At 36.4% G+C, this 20,817-nt stretch overlaps 1 protein-coding gene across 4 annotated transcripts; it reads right to left on the reverse strand.

Moving 5' to 3' along the window:
• Window positions 1-101: 101 nt before the first annotated feature.
• Window positions 102-14,515, reverse strand: Naa20 (N-alpha-acetyltransferase 20, NatB catalytic subunit). Of its 4 annotated transcripts, none has more exons than XM_005320428.4 (6): window positions 14,358-14,514; window positions 9,703-9,727; window positions 6,549-6,639; window positions 5,781-5,916; window positions 1,078-1,223; window positions 102-626 (listed from the first exon to the last, which is right to left on the reverse strand). In XM_005320428.4, exons 1-6 carry the CDS (start codon window positions 14,408-14,410, stop codon window positions 541-543), a joined length of 537 nt encoding a protein of 178 aa, XP_005320485.1. In that variant the 5' UTR covers window positions 14,411-14,514; the 3' UTR covers window positions 102-540. The 4 variants fall into 4 exon arrangements, with proteins under 4 accessions (XP_005320485.1, XP_077907470.1, XP_005320486.1 ...); XM_078051344.1 differs by lacking the exon at window positions 14,358-14,514 and adding an exon at window positions 10,991-11,016; XM_005320429.4 differs by lacking the exon at window positions 1,078-1,223 and having other exon boundaries at window positions 14,358-14,515.
• Window positions 14,516-20,817: the final 6,302 nt, after the last annotated feature.

The raw sequence follows: 20,817 nt of genomic DNA on the forward strand, positions 1-20,817 counted from the left end.
TATGTAGTTAAAAAAAAAAAAGTAAGAAAAATATATCTGATGCCCTTTCATAATCTTGATTTAGTTGTATAAATGACCAGCAGACACCCAGAAAACATACATAGAATCAACAATGTATTTTATTATACATCTTAGATTTATACATTTCATATATGCTTTTAAAGCTTCAATTAACAGTTCAATACAAAATAAAAAAAATATATATATATATATGCAGCAGTGGTTCTCAGGCACAGAATTTAAGAGGCTGGAGCAAGTCTTTTCCCGGCATATAGTGGACATTATGAATCATGATAGTGGAAAGCTTCCTTCTGACCTAGCTGCCTTCTTGATTGAATTTTATTAGAGCAAACAGCTTTAAGACATGTGATATTGCTAAATGGAAACAATGAGATTGAAAATGTTTATATCCTGTATTTTCTTAAAGTCTTTAAGACCTAAATGATTACTTTTCTCCTAATAGTGCTCCAAGATCATCCAATGAAAATAATATTGTCCATAAACTATTTGGAACAACTGCCTAAGAACCACTGCCTATGGTTATTCAATGTCTTCAGGCCTCACAGGATGAGGTAATGGTATGATGGATTTCTTCTCAGTGTCCCTGGAAAGTGCCTTCCTCATATCTGTTAGGAAGCAAAGTTTAATGTGAAGTATCCAAGTATCAAAACACTTCATATCAAATTTTAAATGTATGTAGATAAAGTTCCCATAAAAGATTTTGTCCTATACTCCCACTTCCAGACTCTAAGAGAAATGTATTTATAAGTAAGACTTCCAATTCCAAGTGTATCAGATGCTAACCAAACCCCACCCAGGATTTAATTCATTATACACATTCGATCTTAAATACCATACTCATAATATTATGAAATAATAATTTATAAAAACTGACCACTGGTTAGTTAATGTAAATTAATCACTAATAAGGTTCATAAACATGTTAAAGGTGATTTAAATATCCAAGTCCAATATGGTTCTTTTTAATATATTAAAATAATTGAATATTTCAACCTGGAGAAAAAATTTAACTGTTCTGGCTTCTTCTTGGAGTTACTGCTTTGGAAGGGAGCTTACCATAAGCATCCTCATCGGGCTCCCCGTTGCTGGCTGAATAGTACTCTATGACCGTCCTATACACACTGTAGCCCAATTGCTTGTACATGTTGACTGCAACTTGGTTAGATACTCTTACAAAGAGATCAACAAAAAATCCACCCTTTCTTTAAAAAAAAAAAAACAAAAAAAAAAAAAGAAAGATGTTGGAATGTGAGAAACCCTAGGAAGTAATAAATACAGATTTTTAAAAACAATACTTGTTTTTACTTTGCTTTGACTACTACTCAGTAACATGACTTTGCAGCTTGACAATTCTGTGGTACAAAAAGATGACTGTTTTTGCAAACAGTCAAAAGCTGTAATACGTTTTCTTAAAATATAATTTTTTTCCTACAATTTTGCTACTGGTTTTTAAAAATTACTGTGTATTTTATGTCAGAGTAATTGATATGCTTATTTTATAAAACAGTCATAGCACATGATGTTTTCTCTCATGTGCACAAACGGCAAATAGTCATAGCAGGATGTTGGTTGCAGCCCTGAAGCCCACAGGTCTTTGTGGTAATATACGTTCATTTACTCAGAGGTCTCCACATCTGACCCTTGTGACCAGACTATTTTCTGTTTGCTTTCTGTTGTCAGTTTACCATCTATTATAGTTTAGTTCCTCCTGTTTGTTGTCTATATGTAATGGAATCAGACTTTATGCATTCCTTTGTGATTCGCCTCAGTCAGCACTGTGAGCTGGAGCTTGTTCATCTTCACTTTGTTAAGCATTCCACTGTATGAATACACCACAAGCCATCCATGGTCCTACTGAAAAGCATTTCCAGTTTGTACTAGTACAGTTTATGCTGTGGAGGCTGATGTAGCTCAGTGGGAGAGCTCTTGCCTAGCACATGTGCAAGGCACTGGGTTCAATCTCCTGTACCACCAAACACACAAGCACACACACAAAACAACCACTACCACTAACTATGCTGCTATGAAAACTTTTTTATTGAGCATCTTGTGGAATAGTATCATCTAAGATCTCTATAACTAGGATATATATTGTCATAACCGTTTTCAACTTTATTAGATAATGCCAACCTGTTTTCCAAACTGCTTGTAAAACTTATTACCCTTCTATAGAAGTGGATGAGACTCCAATCCCACAGTAACAAGCTTTAATGCAACTGACATTTTTATTTTTGCCACACTAATGGTGTAATGATATCTCAGTGTGATTTTTGCATTTGATTACTAACAAGGCTGAATATATTTCTGGTTATTGATCATTTAGATTTCTCCTATTCAATATTCAATAGTCTTTTACACAATTTTCCCCCAAGCTGCAGCTGTCTGTGTATTTTGGATATTCAGCATTATACAATATTTTTAGAAATATCTTTTCCCTGTTTGTGGTTTGTCTTATCATTATCTCCAATGTATCTTTTTTTTTTTTTTGAGAGAGAGAGAAAATATCTTTTTTTTGTATATGGACACAACACAATGCCTTTATTTTTATGTAGTGCTGAGAATTGAAAACAGGTCCCGCCCGTGCTAGGCGGGCGATCTACCGCTGAGCCACATTCCCAGCCCTCCAATGTGTCTTTTGATGATCAAATTTATTCCAGTTGTTAGTAAGGTTGAACATAAAACCTTCTTCTTACAGTTAAGCACGTTTTGGCCTGTTCCAAGTTATTCTTTTGTATCCTGAGGTCACATAAACACTCTTCTATCTTATATCCAAAGAGCTTTTTAGTTTTGCCTTTTACATCTAAGTTTTTAATAAATCTGGAATTGATTTGTGAATGTTCATCTAGTGACCATAAAGTATATTTACTAGAGGTTTATTATTGATAATAATTTTTCTTTTAGGTTAAGGACACTCTCTTCCTTTTTCCTAGTTGGCTAATAGTTTGTTGTTTTTGGTTTTTAATCAAGAATGAATATTGGATTGTATCAAGTTTACTGCACTTAATGAAAAAACAGTTGTTCTCATTTAGTGTGAAGTTAAAACAACCTTGTTCCTGATGTTATCCACTGAACTCATTTGCCCCATGATCTTTCTGGGATTTTTTTTTTTTTGCACTTAAGGAATGAGATTTCCTCAGTTCTTCCATTTTCGTGTTTTTTATCAGGTATTGTTATCAAGGTTATCCTAGCCTTAAAAAATAAGTTGAAGAATGTTCCAAGATTTTTTTTTTTTTGCTTGTGTAAAAGTGACCTTACTATAGTCATTTCTTAAATGTTTGCTAAAATTTGCCAGAAAAGCCAAAGCTCTCTTTGCAGAAAGTTATAGTACCTAATTGAAATCCTTTAAGGTAGGAATTGGCTCTCAAGGTAAGGAATGACTTTTATAATTCTGAAGAGTTAAAAATAAATTAATATAAGACAATGCAACAGATCTCAGGTGACCTGAAAACTCTATTTACTCTCTGGTTCAGAAAAAGTTCACTGACCTTCATTCTATACCCTTAAGCAATTTCTGTCTATTGTTCTATCAGGAATAAGCATGTTTAAATTTCCCACTATAATAATCATCTATCTATTTATCACTGTTGTTTTGTCAAATTTTGGATTTTTATTTTGAATTTATATCACTGGGTACATAAAATTTCTAACACATCTTTTTGATGGATTAAATCTTTTATCTGTATACAATGACCCTTCTTTACTCTGGTAATAATTATTCAACTATAATGTAACTTAATGGAAGTACACCAACTTTCTTTCCATTAGACTTTGCATGACATGATACCTTAAATTTTTCTTTCAATCTTTGTGTATTTTTTAATCTTTATAAATATTTCCTGTAAATACAATACACTTCTGTCTTTTAACTGGAATCATTAGTCCTAACATTTCCTATTTTAATTACTGATAGTGTTTGAATTCATAGCTACTGCTTTATTTCATACTTTTTGTATTGCCAGTTTAAATTTCCTTTCTCTTCTTTTGGACTGATTCTTTTAGTAATTATCTACTGTTTCTACTTTTAATGTATACATTTAAATACATGCATTTATACATACACTCATACAAATAACTTAAGTCTTAACAGCTACCCTAAAATAATGAAGCTTCTAATACTAGAAGGGAAGAAGCTTAGTGGTTTTCTACTCAAAGAGATAGAGAATCTATCCTATAATTAATTACACATGTGCAAGGTTACAGTTGGAACTTATTTCCTATCATTCTATCTGCTATACAAGAATGCTAAATAACTTTTTTCCAACAAGGATGTCATTAATAAATGTGTATAAACTATGTATTATTAAAAATTTTCTTCCCTTCCTTATTCAGTCTAGGCATAACTTTAAAAAAAAAACTGTAAAGTCTAGAGTCAACTTCTTTTCCAGCTAACATCATTTCCTTTATTCTCTAAAGGGATTGGCATCCTACTTGACTCAGAATGTTTGTGGCCACAGTTACTTCTTTAAAATTTGCCTTTATTAAGTCCAAGAATTATGTGAAAATTAAGCCTCCAGACCTTTTTTTCATAACAATCTACTTTCCTACTACTCTTTCAGACATTTACCTTGAAAAATAAATGACATCTGAATAATTGGTCAGACTTACATTATCTTGACTCTTCTAGAATGAGAAATGGGATAAGCCTTCCTTTTAATTACTATACTACTTTTTTATCTCACATAGTGAGAGTGTTTAATATATGACTCTCCCTTTTTAAAATGTCATAATGTTGGCAGTTCCCAAACTGCACTCAGGTATCCCAAATTCATAAAAGGGTTATAGGATTTTCAAGATGCTTAGGGAAAACACAGTAAAACTTTATGTCAGATACTGGCAAAATTCTAGTTCAAAGTAGTTAACAAATTCAACATCATGCTACATTCCTTTTAATTACATAATATTTTTATGAAGCTGGGTTTTTGGCAGTTGCTGTAATTTTAAAAAGCACTAGTGCCACATGAATAGCAATGGAAACAGGATGGTGAATTTCCAAGGTTTAAAAAGTCATTCAGTCACTGGAACACACCTGTTAATCCCAGCTACTTGGGAGGCTGAGGCAGAAGGATCACAAGTTCACAAGTTCAAGGCCAGCCTCAGCAACTTAGCAAGACCCTGTCTCAAAATAAAAATAAAAAGAGCTGGGGATGTATGTAGCTCACGGTAGAGTGCCCCTAGCACTCTAGAACAACAAAAAAATTTTTTAAACCATTCAATGCCCTTGGTGCACATATCATTAATAGATAATAACCACACAGTTAAAAATGAAATGAATATGCATGTTATTTCAGTTTATCTTTTCAAAGTGGCTATTTTACAAGTTGTTAGGCTTGTAAATATTTATTAAACTTAAGATGGAACTATTTTCTTTTGGAACAGGAACACTGAAAATTCTACTAAGATACGCAGAACAATGAAAACAAAATTTAGGAACTTATGCCATAGTAGCAAGAACACAAAAATAAACCTTCCTTGAAGGCTAATCTTTGATTTCACCAATTATCCAGCGTATAGGCCTATGACAGGTCACTGCAACACTCTGCCTTAATTTTCCTCAATAACAAAACAGGAACAATGACATCACTTAGAATAGGTGACAGACAGTTCTAAGAACTACTAGAAGTTGAAAATAAAACCCTGCAAAGTATAAAGATACAGCAGCTACTCAGCTAGAAGTGGGGGAAAAATCTTACAGATGTTCTACAGTCAAAAATGGTGAGGGTTCATAAATCACTAAGTATATTTGAAAAACTGGATCTCACCTTTCTGAAATCTCCTCTAATAACTCCATAAGTTTAGCAGCCAAACCAAGACGTCGAAATTCAGGGGCAACAGACAGAGCTGTGACGTGCCCATGCCATTCTTCCCTGGCTACTGAGCCTTCTGCTTTCCCCATAACTGCCGACAACAACAACAAAAGCATTCAGTAATTAGACACACTGATTAACATAAAATCAAGAGTTTTCATTTTTTAAAAAATTTATTTATGTGCGGTACTGAAAATCAAACCCAGTGCCTCCTACACGCTAGGCAAGTGCTCTACCACTGAGTTACAACCCCAGCCCCCGAAGTTTTCATTTTTAAGTATCCAGTTAATGGTATGGTATTTATTTGAAAATTCCCTTGCAAATGAAATGCCACATCTGTTTATAGAATCAGGAAAAGTTTTCATGGAGGTATGTATATATGTGGGTATGTGCATACAATAAGAGACAATTCACAGCTCAAATTTTTGTTAGTAATGCTACTAATTCAATGAAGATGATACAATCCACATATTATATATGCCAAATAAACCATGATATAAATATAGAATGAAAGTCCAAGAAAAATGAGATCATGTCTGCTTGGTTCACTGTTACCTAGAACATTCGCTAAAAGAGAAGTGATCAGTAAGCTGTTGAGTAGTTGAAGAGAAAATAAAACACAGGCATCATGATTCCAATTCTACAGTCTAAAGCAATCATGTTGAAATCCACATTAAAATCTTAACTTTCTACCCAAAAAAGTTCTAGTAGTTTTATACTTACTATAACCCATTAATTCTCCACCAGGTGCCTCTGCAACGATGAAATACTCTGGCCAGTGGGCGAGGTACTGTAAGTAAAAAGGAATCCCATACTAGATCCTGTTAAGGAGTATGAAAAGTAATGGACGGTAAAAAGTTCCCTTAAAACAAAACAAAAAAACATAATTGTTACTTTATCTTCAGCGCTGTAAAACTCCTAATTATATTATGCCCAATACATGAAATATTCAGGTTAACACTGAATTTTTACAAAATTGCCTAGACATATCATCTCAGTTGTGAAATGGAGACTGCTAGAAAGCAAAGAATCAGGACTCCAAAGTTCTTGGACAGTTTGCTTCCCTTCTTACTGACCATCCTGTATCTAAGTCTCTGTGTAGCATTTATCATCACCTGAGATTCTTATTTGTTCACTGTCTGTTTACTGATGGACTATGAATGTCAGATTTACTCTGTGGTGCTTAGCACATAGATGTTCAATATATTTATCCTTCCATAATTGCACTGGAAAATTAATGGCTAGTTCCTACTTTGGTTTCAGCCATGAAACTGAAAATAAGTACAAACTAAGTCCTTTCAGAGGCAATAATTACCTATTTTTCCCCTCCACTGATTCAAATTTTAATAATGCAGATAAAATGTGATTAAAGGAATCAAGTATGTCTGCTCATTACTTAACTCTTTGACCCTAGGGTGTCCTTACTGATAGGTACTCTCCTATATGTATTCTCAGTATAAGCACTCTGATACAATTTAATGAGAGGACACCATCAATCATACAAAGCTCAGTGGTAAAGTGTTTGCCTGGCCTGCACAAAGCCCTGGGTTTAATACCAGTGCTATTACAAAAAAAAGTTTTTGGAAAATTTCCTCAAGTGTTAAATTCTTCAAATCCTCCAACTCTCCTCTGAGGAACAGTCATTATTTTGAGAACTAAAACAACCCTAACATTGCAGGCCATCCAGTCTTGCTGCCATGAAGCCACTCACTCCTTAATCATCTTGCCTACTCCTCAAATCAACCAGTAGGACCTAACAGATTAGTTTCAAATATGAACTCACTTTGATTATGGAATTTAACTGTAAAATTTAGATGCCACTCAAAAGCACATTTTATAAATTGATTTGCATTCTAATATTTTCCCTTATTATACAGTAAGAATTTTCCTTTGGCATTCAAAATTCTTCAAAAACTTTTGACTTTTTTCTTTTAAAGACAGGGAGATACTTTTAGTTACAATTTTAAAAATTCAAATGAAAGCTTTGTGGATTTTTCTTGTTCTACTCAATTTTGTTTCTGATCTATAGTCCTCTTATAGCCTGTACCTGTGGTTAATTTTTACTACTGTGTAGGATTCCCTGATATGAAGACAAATCTAAATACTCTGTCTCCTGTCAGGAGACACCTGGGTCATTTCTAGTTTCCCAAAAAACTTTGTAAGTCCTTCTTGGATACATCTTAATTTATTTAACTATATCCTTGTTATGTGTGAATTCCAAAATTTCAATATAATTCTCCTGAAATAATTTTTATCATGATGTAACTCAGGGGTAGCAAACTTTTTCTCTAAAGGCCTAGACAGTAAATTTCCTATGCTTGTGGACCATATGGTCTCTGGCCAGTGGGTGAGGTACTATAAGTAAAAAAGAATCCTACACTAGATCCTGTTAAGGAGTATGAAAAGTAATGGATGGTAAAAGTTTCCTTTAAACAAAACAAAAAAACATAATTGTGTTTGCATATCTTTTTTTTAATTTAAGTTTGCATGTCAGTTTCATGGCTGAAGCCAAAATAGGAACTAGCCATTAATTTTCCAATGTAATTATAGAAAAATTAATGCATTGAACATCTATGTGCCAAGCAACACAGAGTAAATCTGACATTCATAGTCCATGAGTAAACAGACAGTGAACAAGTAAGAATCTTAGATGATAAATGCTACACAGATACTTAGATACAGGATGATCATTATGTAGGGAAGCAGACAACAAATTAGTCAGCATGGGCACGTCTCAATATAATCTTATTTACATAAAAAAAAGTGGGCCAAATTTGGCCCGTAGACCTGAATTTGCTTACCTATGATAAAAAGTGCCTCTATTTTTAAAAATTATTTTTGCTTTCAGAAAGGAATCTCTAAGTATTATATTTCAAAATCACCTTCTAGTGAGACTATACCAGTTGATACTGTCACCAGCAATTTATGAGAATGCTTTTTTTACCACATCATCATTAATATTGAGGGTTTTTTTTTTTTTAATTTCTGGATCATCTGCTCTGTTACATATGGTTTCTCATTTTGATTTAAGTTTGCATGTTTTCTGACTGGTAAGATGGAAGTCTTTACAAGTTTATAAGCTTCTACTATGCCCTCTTGGGGCATAAATTAAATTATCAATTAACAGAACATCCTATCGATCTGCAATCGACATAAAGCATAATCCAGAAATCTAATGTTTCATTTTAAACCACTGAAGATACGTAGTTATCTGTTATAGCAACATAACCAAGAATGTCCTAACTTTCCATATTCTGCCCATTTTTATGTTGGGATGATGATAGAGACTATCAATTATTATCCCAAATCCTCTATTCACTTTAGTAACAAGTCCCAATTTCAAGTTGGGCTTAATTCTGGACTACGAATAGACTAGACAGGTGGGGCAGGAGGCAGGTACTTTATGGTGCTTTGCAAAATTACTCTTAAAATGGAAGGACACACTCACCTCCCCTCTGTAGATTCTGCTGCCATACTGACCATTTGCTCTGGAGCCACCTGGAACAGGAAGACCAAAGCTACTCTGGGAATGATTCGATAATTAAAATTGCAAAGAGAGTGGTTACTGGAGACTTTATTCAGAAGGAAACAGCCATCTTACTGAAGTCACTGTGCTTTCTGGTATATACATACAGCCATGCTACTGCTATGGGGCAAGGTGGGCAAGGGAGCTATAATGTTACAGATTTATGTAAAGTATATATATATGAGTAGTTTGTCAGGCAGATTTAAGGCAACTATTGTTTTCGTTGTTTTTTAAAATGATTTACAGGTTTTTAAAGTTTTCAGCCCTTTTGTGTAATTTTTCCTTTTACTTCTCCATTTTCCTTACTGGTAAATCTTCATTTAATTTTTTTTTTTTTTTAAAAAAGGATACAGTTTCTGTAAGTGGGTCCAAGTTACTGAAAGAAACAAAAGAAATGTCAAAATAAGCAGTGTTTACAAAAACCAGTTTTAATAAAACTGCTTAAACAAAAAATAATATGCCACAGGAAAACAAAATATACTTACTCCACAACTTTAAAATTAACTTTCGAGCCAAGAAAGATGGTTTATACTACCTAGTAGCCATCATGAGTTGTCAACAGCAACTATAAAATTATCTATACATTTTCATTTAACTGCTTTACAAATTATTTTACTCTTAAAAATTGCACAAGAATCTTATAGAAGATAATAAATTGTTAGTGAAGCTGGGGACCAACTAGGTATATACCTAGTATCATGAATATAGACAGCAGGTCAAACTTGCCTGCTACCCCATTTCACACAAGGATTCTACCTGCCTGTGGGGCCTTCCCTTACAGTCTTTTCTTTCTCTTTTCCACCTTATAAATATGAACATTCAGTTTTTACTTACCTACTCCTACATTTCCACCGGCCCCATTCCTATATTTTCCATTGTGCATTTTTGAAGGAGGCTTTCCCCAACCTGGCCCTGGTGCCAGCATGTACTACCACACCATCATCACACCATTCTTAAAACCTATATCCTCCATCCCCAACCAGCTCTGGCCTCTCACTTTCCTGTTCATTTAATGGAACTGTTATTTTTTCAGACACAAACCAGCAACTTTCAACCTTCTTCCCATTTATAGTCAAGTTTTTTGGTACCCTTAACAATGCCATATTACATCTCTCTATTCCAGTAAGTTCTCAATCTTTTTGGTTTCAAAAACCCTCTTTACACTAAAAAAGTATTCAACTTTTAGTTTAGATAGGTTATATATATATTGATGTTTTAAAATTAAAAATATTCATTGAAAATCTATTTAAGTCAATTATATGTTAACATTAATAACTTTACCAAGAAATCACTATATTTTGGAAAATAAACAAAAACTTAGCAACAATGATACTTTTTAACAGTTTTGCAATGACTGGCTTTAGAAGAAACCAGCTGAATTTTCAAGGATTTGTTATGCTTGCTGTTGAAAGATAACACATCAGGAAAACCCCAATGTATGCTTTTAAGACAATGAGAGTGAAAAAGGCATTTAAAAAAAATCTTAGTACTATGAAAATAGTTTTGTTCTTGCAGAACTCCAAAACAATCCTGGGGACCCCGCAGAGCCCTGACCCTCACCTGGAGAATCACTGCTCTAACACAGTGTGGGGATTCACTCTCCTACACTTCTTGACTACTTCATATCCTCTCGTCTCACCTTGACTCTCCAACAGGTTGCCCCTTCTCTATCTCAGCTGCTTCCTATTTCATCACAAAGAAAATACAACAGTAAGAAGAGAAGAAAGTGTCACCAAAGTCCCACCAGTGAATCCACCCACCTAATGACCATCAGATGCTTGCTTGCACTTCTGTCACTAGGCATGGAGTGTCAGCCAGCAGATCCCACCCCTCTCATCCCTCTCACTACTCAGGACCCTGCTCTTGCGATTCTGTATCCTGTATCTGCATCTCAAATTTCTGTCTCTTCCCTAGAAAAAATTTACAAATAGGATTTACACTTAGTCATCAGCAGCTCTTCACATAGTTCCTCATTCCTTCTTCCTGAAACACTCTCTTCATTTGGCTTCCAAGACTCCATCAGTTTTTTCTCCCACCTCAGTGACCGGTCTCCTTGACACCTTTGGGCATATTCTAGACTTTTCTTTCTACAGTTATTCCATCACTAGTGTCATATAGTCTCCTGATAACCTGCCATCATCCACACAGTAAGGATCTTCAAATTCCTATCTTTAGTCCAGACCTAAACTTGAGACCCCCATGCCCAGATGCCTACCTGACCTTTCTACTGGGGTGTCTTAATGAGAAGACAGAGAAGCCCAAGTCCCAGGAAGGAGTTTCCAAGAACTAGGCCTTTGACTCTCTGACTTCATCTCTTACATGCCTGCACTCACGATATACCAGCCACACTGGTTGCTGCCTCCTATTTGAAATATCTTTTGCACAGATATCTTTACTGTCTCCTTGATCTGGAAGCTCCTGGTATCCAAATGACTCACTCCCTCATTTCATCTAGTCTTTCTTCAATGGCATCTTCCCTGAACACCCTACCTAAAGTTGAATTCCTAAGCACTTCCAATTTTCCTTCCCTGCTTTTATTTCTTCCTTCATACTGAACACTAAGTTGTATTTACCACTTTTATCTCTAAAAATGTAAATTCCATAAAGACATCAATATTTTTGTTCTTTTCATTGCTGCTCTAGTACTGGCACTTATTAGGCACTCAAATATTGTTCCAAGAATAAAATTTCAGTTAAATTAATTGCAACAGTCTATATCTAATGCTTTTTTCAATTCCTTCTGCAATCCTACCCTGCATGATTTTGTTTCCAACCAAAATGACAATAAAAGGAGTATAAAAGTGGAGACAAAGGGAGCTCCCATATACCTTATTGGTATATGCTGAAAAGGCTAAGCAAGCAAAGTGACCTGGAATCTAAAGTTTGATTATAGTGTTCATGATTATACCCTTCAATTTTATTCATTTTCATATAAAACAGTGTTGTCCCTTTCTAGATCTTTGATTCTACAAGCTTTGACTTGTCTATTCCTCAAACTTCGGCCACCATGTCACCTCCCATCTGCACCTCCCAAACCTGCGCCTTTGTCAAGTCATCATCTCTGGGCCATTGCCAAGGACTCCTAAGTGGCTTACCTGCCTGGTTCATTTCCTCTAATTACTTCACACCCCACAGAGCACACTGGTTAAGAGTTCAGTCTGCCTTCCATGTCTGTGGGTTCTGCATTCTTGGATTCAACCAACTTTGGATTGAAAATATATGAAAAAAATTGCATTTGTGCCTTTGAGTAGACTTTTTTGGTCATCGGTCCCCAAATAACCCAGTAAAGCAACTATTTATAAGGCATTCACATTATATGAAGCATTATAAGTAAATCTCAGACAATCTACAGTGTGTCAGAGGCACATAGGTTATATGCAAATATTATGCCATTGTAAATAAGGAACTTGATCATCACTGGACTCTGGGATCCATGTTGGATCCTAAAACAAATCCCCCACAGATATCAAGGGACTTCTTTAGAGCAATGGTCTCAAACATCAGAGAATTTGCATTTTTAAAACAGTCCCTATAGTCAGGGACCAACTTTCCAAGAACCACCAGGGCCAATCTCCTTGGAGAAAATGCCTGGCTCAACCCATTCCCACCTCTGGGCTCCATCACTTGGGACAATTCATATAAGCTTGCAATACCTTACTCAAAATAAAATAAAGTAAAATGATGTCAGCACCACATAATTGAGTGGACTAAGTGATTATATGAGCATTCAGAACAGGTGTGTATGGGACAGGGAGAAATCACAAGTCAGACCCAACAGAAAATTCTTCCCACAGAATCACATTTAAACACCTCTACGATGGATCCAAAGACCAGCTTCACCTGTTTTTCCCTGACTGCTGATACAGAAGTCAACTACTATAATTTACACTGATACCAGCTATCTGACTAAACTTCTTGTTTTCTCACTTATACACCTTCTCCAGAATGAACTTCCTCCTCCCCAACATTTTCCTCATCCTCCAAGCCTTACTCAATGTTCCTATCCACCTCATCCTAAAGTTTTTTCCACACTCCTGACATTTGAATCTGAATCACTGGCCCACAGTTTTCTCTTATTGCACTATTGTTTTTAAAAGTGATTAGGGGACTGACAGATGGACAGACAAAGGTGAGATAAGACCAGTGTAGTAAAAATAAAATTCCAACTGTAAAATCCACGTGGTACCTATAGGAGCTCAAGGCAAAATTCTTTCAACTCTTCTAAATGTTTAGGAATTTTGATAATAAACTGTTTTTGTTTTTTAAAGTACTTGCAAGTCACGGATCTTGCCTTAACTCAAGACTGAACCCAGGACTCTGCATACGATGGATCTCTACAATCATCTGCCCTCTTCCTGGACTTCCCACGACAGAAAGAAAAAAAAAAAAGTTGTCTACTCCGGGGATGTGCAGATACAGTAACTAAACGTTCAAACACTACGACTGCGACATCACCTGCTGCGGTGGGACACAATGATGACAATGTTACTTCATTAGGATACAATTTAACCAATGGATTTGTTCCCAGCAAACACTTAGCTATTGACCTCAGTCGGAACCTTGCAACAGCCTCCGCCGCGGGTACTTTAGTGTGTCCACAGTACCCAAAAGTCACTAACCGGTAAGCCCCAGAACTAAGCGTGGAGCCCAGACCCGCGGCTCGGGACCGCTCGCCCACCTCGCTCCGCCACCCCAGCGCACCCTGACAACGACCTGGAGTCGGCCCCGGCGTTGCCCAGTACTCAATGGGCACGCAGGGTTAAAGGATGAAGTTATTTAAGTGCCTTGGCTGAGGTCACCAATGCCAGTGCGCAATCAGTCCCGGACCCACCGGGCCTCGGACCCCCGCAGCCCAGAAGGAGACGCAAGAGTCGGCCGGCGGGGTAACTTCCCAGGCCCCGGCCTGGGTGAGGGGGTCCGGCCAGGGTCGCAGCTAGGGACAGAGCTGGCAGTCCAGGAAGCGGGGCCCGGGCAGGAGCTTCCGGCTCAGGACGTGTCTTACTCACATGTTGTTGAAGCGAAACAGGTCGTCGCACGTGAAGGCCCGGAGCGTGGTCATCTCGCCACCGCCGCCACCCTAGAAAGCCGGCACGTCCCGACCCTGTGCTCACTCCGCCGGAAGTCGCCCCGCGCGCGAGGAGAACTGCTTCCGGGCCTCAGGTTGGTAGACAGCAACGGCAGCAACTGCGCTCCCTCTGGCGGGCAGAGTCAGAAATTGCAAGACCACTCCTCTAAGGTCTTGGGGCGCCAGGAGCATACAGGTGGGGAGTGGAAGAGACTGTTGGTGCCCAGAACTTTAAAACCGACTGTAGAGCAGTGAAATCACCCAGGAAGGAGGAAAAAAGCTGCTAGGGATTAGAAAACCAAAGCATGAAAGATCCAGAACCACAAGGGAGCCCCATAGCAAACCAGATAAATGAGAGGATTCTTCCTCCTGGGTGTCCCGACCCAAAGATGCTAACCGCAAAGTGATCTTATCTTTTCTAATACCATGTTAAAAAAAAAAAAAAAAAACTTCATTTTTTATTTTTTTGCGGTGCAGGAGGTTAAGCACCAGGGCCTCACGACTTGCTAAACAAGCACTTTACCCTGAGCTACATACATCCTGGGTCCTTCAAAATATTATTTTAAGACAGGGTCTCACTAAGTTATTGATCAACCTTGCAATACTACTACCTCAGCCTCCCGAGTAGCTGGGATTGCAGGTTTATATCGCCACACTTGGCTAATACTAAGAATATATTTTATTTTACCCAGTATACCTGAAATATTATCATTTCAACGTGTCAATACAAAAGGTATTAATGGAATATTTTACCCTTTTTTAGTGGTGAGACTTTGAAACCTGGTGTGTATTTTCCGTTTCAGCATATTTCAACTCGAAAGAGCGATTATCATGCTCCAGATTTTGATTTCATAAAATGTATGATTAAAAAGGAGATTCACACATTCAAATAGTCCCAAACATAGTATTTTCAAATAACTGGATTGAATTGCAGTTTTTAAATTTAGTTTAAATTAAAAGTTTAAAATTCTATTCTTCAGTCATATCAGCCAAATTTTAAGCACCCAATAGCCCCATGGGTAGTGGCTACCATAGTAGACAGCAGAGGTTAGCTTGATTTGGGAGATTCTTTCCCTTCCACCCCCTTTCTGAGCACCTGCTAAGATGGTCTTGCGGGACAGATTGCAGAGGTTAAACCAAGTCAAATAACGAATCCAAAAGAAGAATCAATTCCAAAGTCCTCTCATCCCTAATTACTATGGGGCCCAAGTTATTCCACAGAAGCCCCCTGCCGGGCTTGTGGCCCAGGCATGCCAGAAGTAGAGAGATCAAATGGTTGAAGAAGTAGATAGCCCCAATAACAAGAATCTCCAAGGCCCAAGCTCATCTCCAGACATTGTTTCCAAAAGCTCAACTATATATATAAATGCAAATGTAATAACCCCTAGGAGTTTCAAATTCATGACCATAGGCACTGCAAATACCAAAGGATGGCAGAATATGAAACCAGGAGTTTGGTTATTGCCTGCTAAGCATTTTAACAGGGAGAAATTATAAAGGCCATTTCCTATCAGTAAAATGTGTCACATTAAATAAATGTTACAGAAAAAAATTTAGAAAAGGTAAAACTGTGATTCTTATACAAATGTAAAGTGAACATATGTCAAAGATGTTGACTCATTTGTTAAAGAACCAGAAAGATGTAACAGTCAGTTCCAAGGAGAATTTTAAATGCACAAGGCACTCAGGAATACTAAAATGTATACACGGATAGGTGTAAAACTGGTCAATGTTGACTGCTCAGTCATCCAGTGTGTCTCCACTGGACACAATATGATGCATTTATATTTTTGTGGAGAATAATAATTTTCATCAATACCAATATCCTACAGCTTCTTCAGCTTACAGATTTGTAAAATAGGTAAAAGACAATAAAAGAGAAAATCTAGAAGGGTCTACTGAACAAGATACCCAGTTATCCTTTATTTATTTATTTATTTATTTTTGGTCATGTCAAAGTGTTTCACAATTTTTTCTGACAGGAACTAAATTCTAATTGATTTAAATTTTATTAATTGTGAAGTTTTGATGGTTATCATAATTTTTCTCTGGTTCTGATTTAGTAACTATTTAACTAATGATATAACACATAGGATTTTGATTTTTAAAAAAATTCTGTGGATTTAACACAAAGGCAGACCATTAGATTACAACCACTGATAGAAATTGTAATTCAGAATTATCATTTTGAGTCATAGATCAACACTATCCCATAACGATAGCAATGACAAGAGAGAACGTGCATGAGAGCTCAGAGTATATCCTGGAGACAAGCTGGAACTTGCTTCTCTCCCTTTGTGTCTACCTATTTTAAAGCTGTTATGAACATCTTAGCTGAGCATCTTCTACGAATTAGCACCTCAGAGGGTGACCAGTAGGTGTCCAGCAAGTATCAGTTGAATGGCTGAATGAAAAAGGTGGCATACTGACTGTACTGAAGACACTGTTTACAAATGGTATTCACATTATTTCGAATCTGTACCTATCTCATGGGACCATTGTGCGGATTCAATGAGTTAATATCTGTAAAATACTTAGAACAGTTCTTGCCAGCCTTACGTGTCATCTAAGTGCTTGTTAAGGAAAATCAATGGCATATTTAAGAATTGAAATCTTGGAATGTAGACTGTAGAAGAGGGAAAATCCTCAGCCATAGACACTTTTAACAAGTTCAGCTCAGGAATGATTGCATGTTGCTCACATCACCCAATGAGTAGCTTATATCAGATGCATGTGGCTTTTGAAGCCACCTCCCTTTTCGCTTTCTGTGCACCAGCCAGAAGAGTGTACATGTGGCATACTTTTATGGAGTTTTACAAATACAAATATATATATGAGGACTGTTTATATTTTTGAAGCCTGTGCTGACTTAATAAAAGGAATATATGCACATATTAAGAAATTGAAGACATATGGAAATGTTCAAAGACAGAAGTAACAAGTCACTCAACATTTTACCACCCAAGAACAAGCCAGCTTTAATCTTTGAAGAATTTCAGACATCTCTCTATGTAATTTAAGGAGGCCAAGAAAGACTTTTACAAAAAAGGGGTTCAGATTGTATAGGTTAATATAAATAAGAGCTATTTCTTTAAAAAGAACAAAAAATAAAAATAAAATTTTCCTTGAATTTAGCAGCAGAAGAAAAAAGAATGAAAACCAAAGGGATTGCTGAACACATAGAAATATTGATACCTAAAAGTTTCCTCTAAGTTTAAGAATGTAATATGTATATGCATGAAATATGATTTCAACCCTTTAATGAAAATCTTTGAGATTGAAATCAAATTTGAACTGAGTTTCACGAAAGAAAAATGAGTTGATATGTTTTTTTATCACTTCCTCTATCCTTCTGATTAGGTATGTTGTATTATTGTCACTTTTCAGGACTTATATATCTGTGTTAAAACTCTTGTGTCTCCCACTGGTTTGGTTTTAAATCGATAACTGAGTGGATGTCACACTGATCACCATTTGTTATTAGAATTTTCCCATTCCATTCTTCACTTTGGTTTATGAATGGGTGACTGGGTTTCTTTACAGAGGTTTTTTTGTTGTGTTTTTGTTTTTGTTTTGTTCCCCTGTGTTTTCTTGACTTTGTTTTTCCTCATGTCTCCTGGATGCTGGGATCCTCTAGCTCCCCTGATTGTTCAGAAGGCCTGAATGGGATACTGGCTGAATATTCATGAATTCCATGTTCTCTCTTCCAGAACTTTGTAAACACATTGCTCCATTGTTGTTTTGTGTTTAAAGTTTCTGGGGGAAAAGAAGAAGGCCAACATGAGGTGTTTTATTTTCTTTTTCTTTTGTGAGTGAATATACTGGAGCGTCATTAATTACGACACTTCCAGAAATAAACTTTTTTTATAATATATACATTTTAAACCTAGTTAATCTCTGAAAATTTCAGTAGTTTATCACTGAAACTTTCCTCCAAATTAAAATCCGATCACTCATATATATAACTGGAAGGAATGTAAGGTGGTATAGTCTTTTTGGTAGTTTCTTTACAAACTGAACATATAACTACCATCTAATCCAGCAATTGAACTCCTGGGCATTTGGCCCAGAAATATAAAAACTTATGTTCATGTAAAAACTAGACCTGACTATTTAAGCCAGTCAAAAGTCTATGTGCTGGATGATTCCATTTATATGGCATTTTGGAAAAGGCAGAATTTAAGAACAGAAAATAAATCAGTGCCTGCCTGGGACTGGGTTGGAGAGAGCACTAGGAATTGAGGAGCGAAAATGGGTCTGGTCATAATGGTGGGTGGCAATATGACCGAATGTGTCTGTCAAAACTCATAGAATGTATACCACAAAAGTGAATTTGACTGAGTGTAAGTTAGATCTTAATAAACCTCACTTTAAAAATGGCCTTTACATTATTGTTGCCACTATTTCAATATTTTTATTTGAAAAGTACAAGTACCTTAAAGTCCCTGTGAGTCCCACAGTTATTTGGGACATGCTGTTATCAATTTCCATTTCAGTGCATTCAATTTTATTTTTAACATGCAGGAAAACATAGTTTCTGTCCCAGCTGCACATTTTCCCTACATTAAAGATGACTCATAGAACTTTTTATTTATCATTTTACATTGAGTAATTCTTTTTTACTGCTTAGTTGGAAAAAACTACAAGCTTTTACCACTTTTAATCACAAAACATTTTCCTGCTCATTGAAACAAAACACCATGTGCTCTCTGTAAATAGTGCTGACCCAGATTCACATCCATCATTGCAAAATTCCACATTTAAAACAAGCAAACAGCTTAGTGTGCTTCATCTGTTATTGCTCTGTTTCTTTTCTTTCAGATTACGGGGGAAGCACAAAGTGCACTTTAAATAGATATTTCGATATGTGCTAGGCAACATTCTTGACAATAAAACAGCTTAAATGGGTGGGTGCCTTCACTTAAAAGTTTTTTTTTTTTATTATAAAACAATTACTGGACAGGATGAAAGCATTGGCCCTGACCATAAATATGATAATCTATTTTTCAGTTTTGCTAATTTGGATGTACAAATGCATTCACCATGGAAATTAAAAACTGATGACAGGTTTCAATTAAGCAAGGCAGGCTGTATACATCTCTTTTGTACCACACCTCACTAAAATAAGAATAAAAGAGAATTTAAAAATATTTTTTTTTTAAAAAAAGGCCTAAATCCATAAGACAAAGAGATTGGAAGAGGAGACAAGAGCCAATGAAATGGGGCAACAACAGGTTGGATGCTAAAAATGCATTTAGTAGAAAGTTTTTTTAAAAAAGAGTTAAGTTACTGCTGGCAGAAAGGCAATTGAAAATTGATTTCTGGTACAGAATCTGGTGAGGCTGAGGGATGAGACAGCAGGTATGACTGAGGGGAGAAATGGGGACCCTTTTTCCTGAGGAAACCAAAAAAACTGTGCCCTGTGCTCAGGGCACAGACAGCAAAGGGGAGACAGATGACATTCCAAGTTTGTCTCACTCTTCTTTTCCAATAGAATATAAAACGGAGAGTGAGGCCAAGTAGGAATATGGAGAGAAGAGGAGAGGGAAAGGCAAGGGTCTGGGAAATCAAACTGGCCAAATTATGTGCATGCATGAATATGTCACAACAAATCCCACTAGTATGTATGATTATAATGCACCAATAAAAACTATTTTATATAAACAAATTGGAGTACTGAAAGGCAAAAGCCCAGCCGGGGCTTGCTGGCAGCTAGATTTAACCTTCTCTGCAACCCCAGGTGAATATGAGAGAATTTTGACGTTGAGGACAACCACCTGACCCTGACCCAAGAGAAAAGCCCCACAAATATTCACATTTTGTGCATCACTCCAATAAAATGATCAGGTAGCCCCGGGGGGGGGGGACACTATTTAAGAAAGATAAATCTTGGCACAAACTATGTTATATGCATTTAGGAATATGTCAAAATGAACCCCACTGTTATGTATAACTATAATGCACTAATAAAAATCTTAAAAACAAAGCTTAAATCTTCACCTATGTAGTATGGCACTTGAAAGTAATAGGAAAAAATCAACAAGCAACAATGTAAGCATAGTTTTTTAAAAATAAGGAAATTAATAATGGAAGACATTGATGGAGATGTGATTAGGGAAGCAGGCACCAGAAATGGGATTGGATTCAGGAGCAGGACCTATTGATCTCCATTAAATCCCTCTAATATTTGACTTCATAAATCATGTAATGTTTTTATTTTTCAAAAATACCTCCCTCCCCTACAAAAGAGAATTAACCAACATCATCTGAGGATGATGAGGACTCTGGATTTTCTGGAATGGTGATGACCCAGACAAATGGAGGCCTTCTGCAGATGCACCACTCTCTTCCTGTGTATCTTCTACTGGTTGTGATTCCAGAGGGGCTTGCTTGGGAATACA

The sequence above is a fragment of the Ictidomys tridecemlineatus genome, chromosome 5 (genome assembly GCF_052094955.1).
Source record: "Ictidomys tridecemlineatus isolate mIctTri1 chromosome 5, mIctTri1.hap1, whole genome shotgun sequence".
Classification (NCBI taxonomy): domain Eukaryota; kingdom Metazoa; phylum Chordata; class Mammalia; order Rodentia; family Sciuridae; genus Ictidomys; species Ictidomys tridecemlineatus.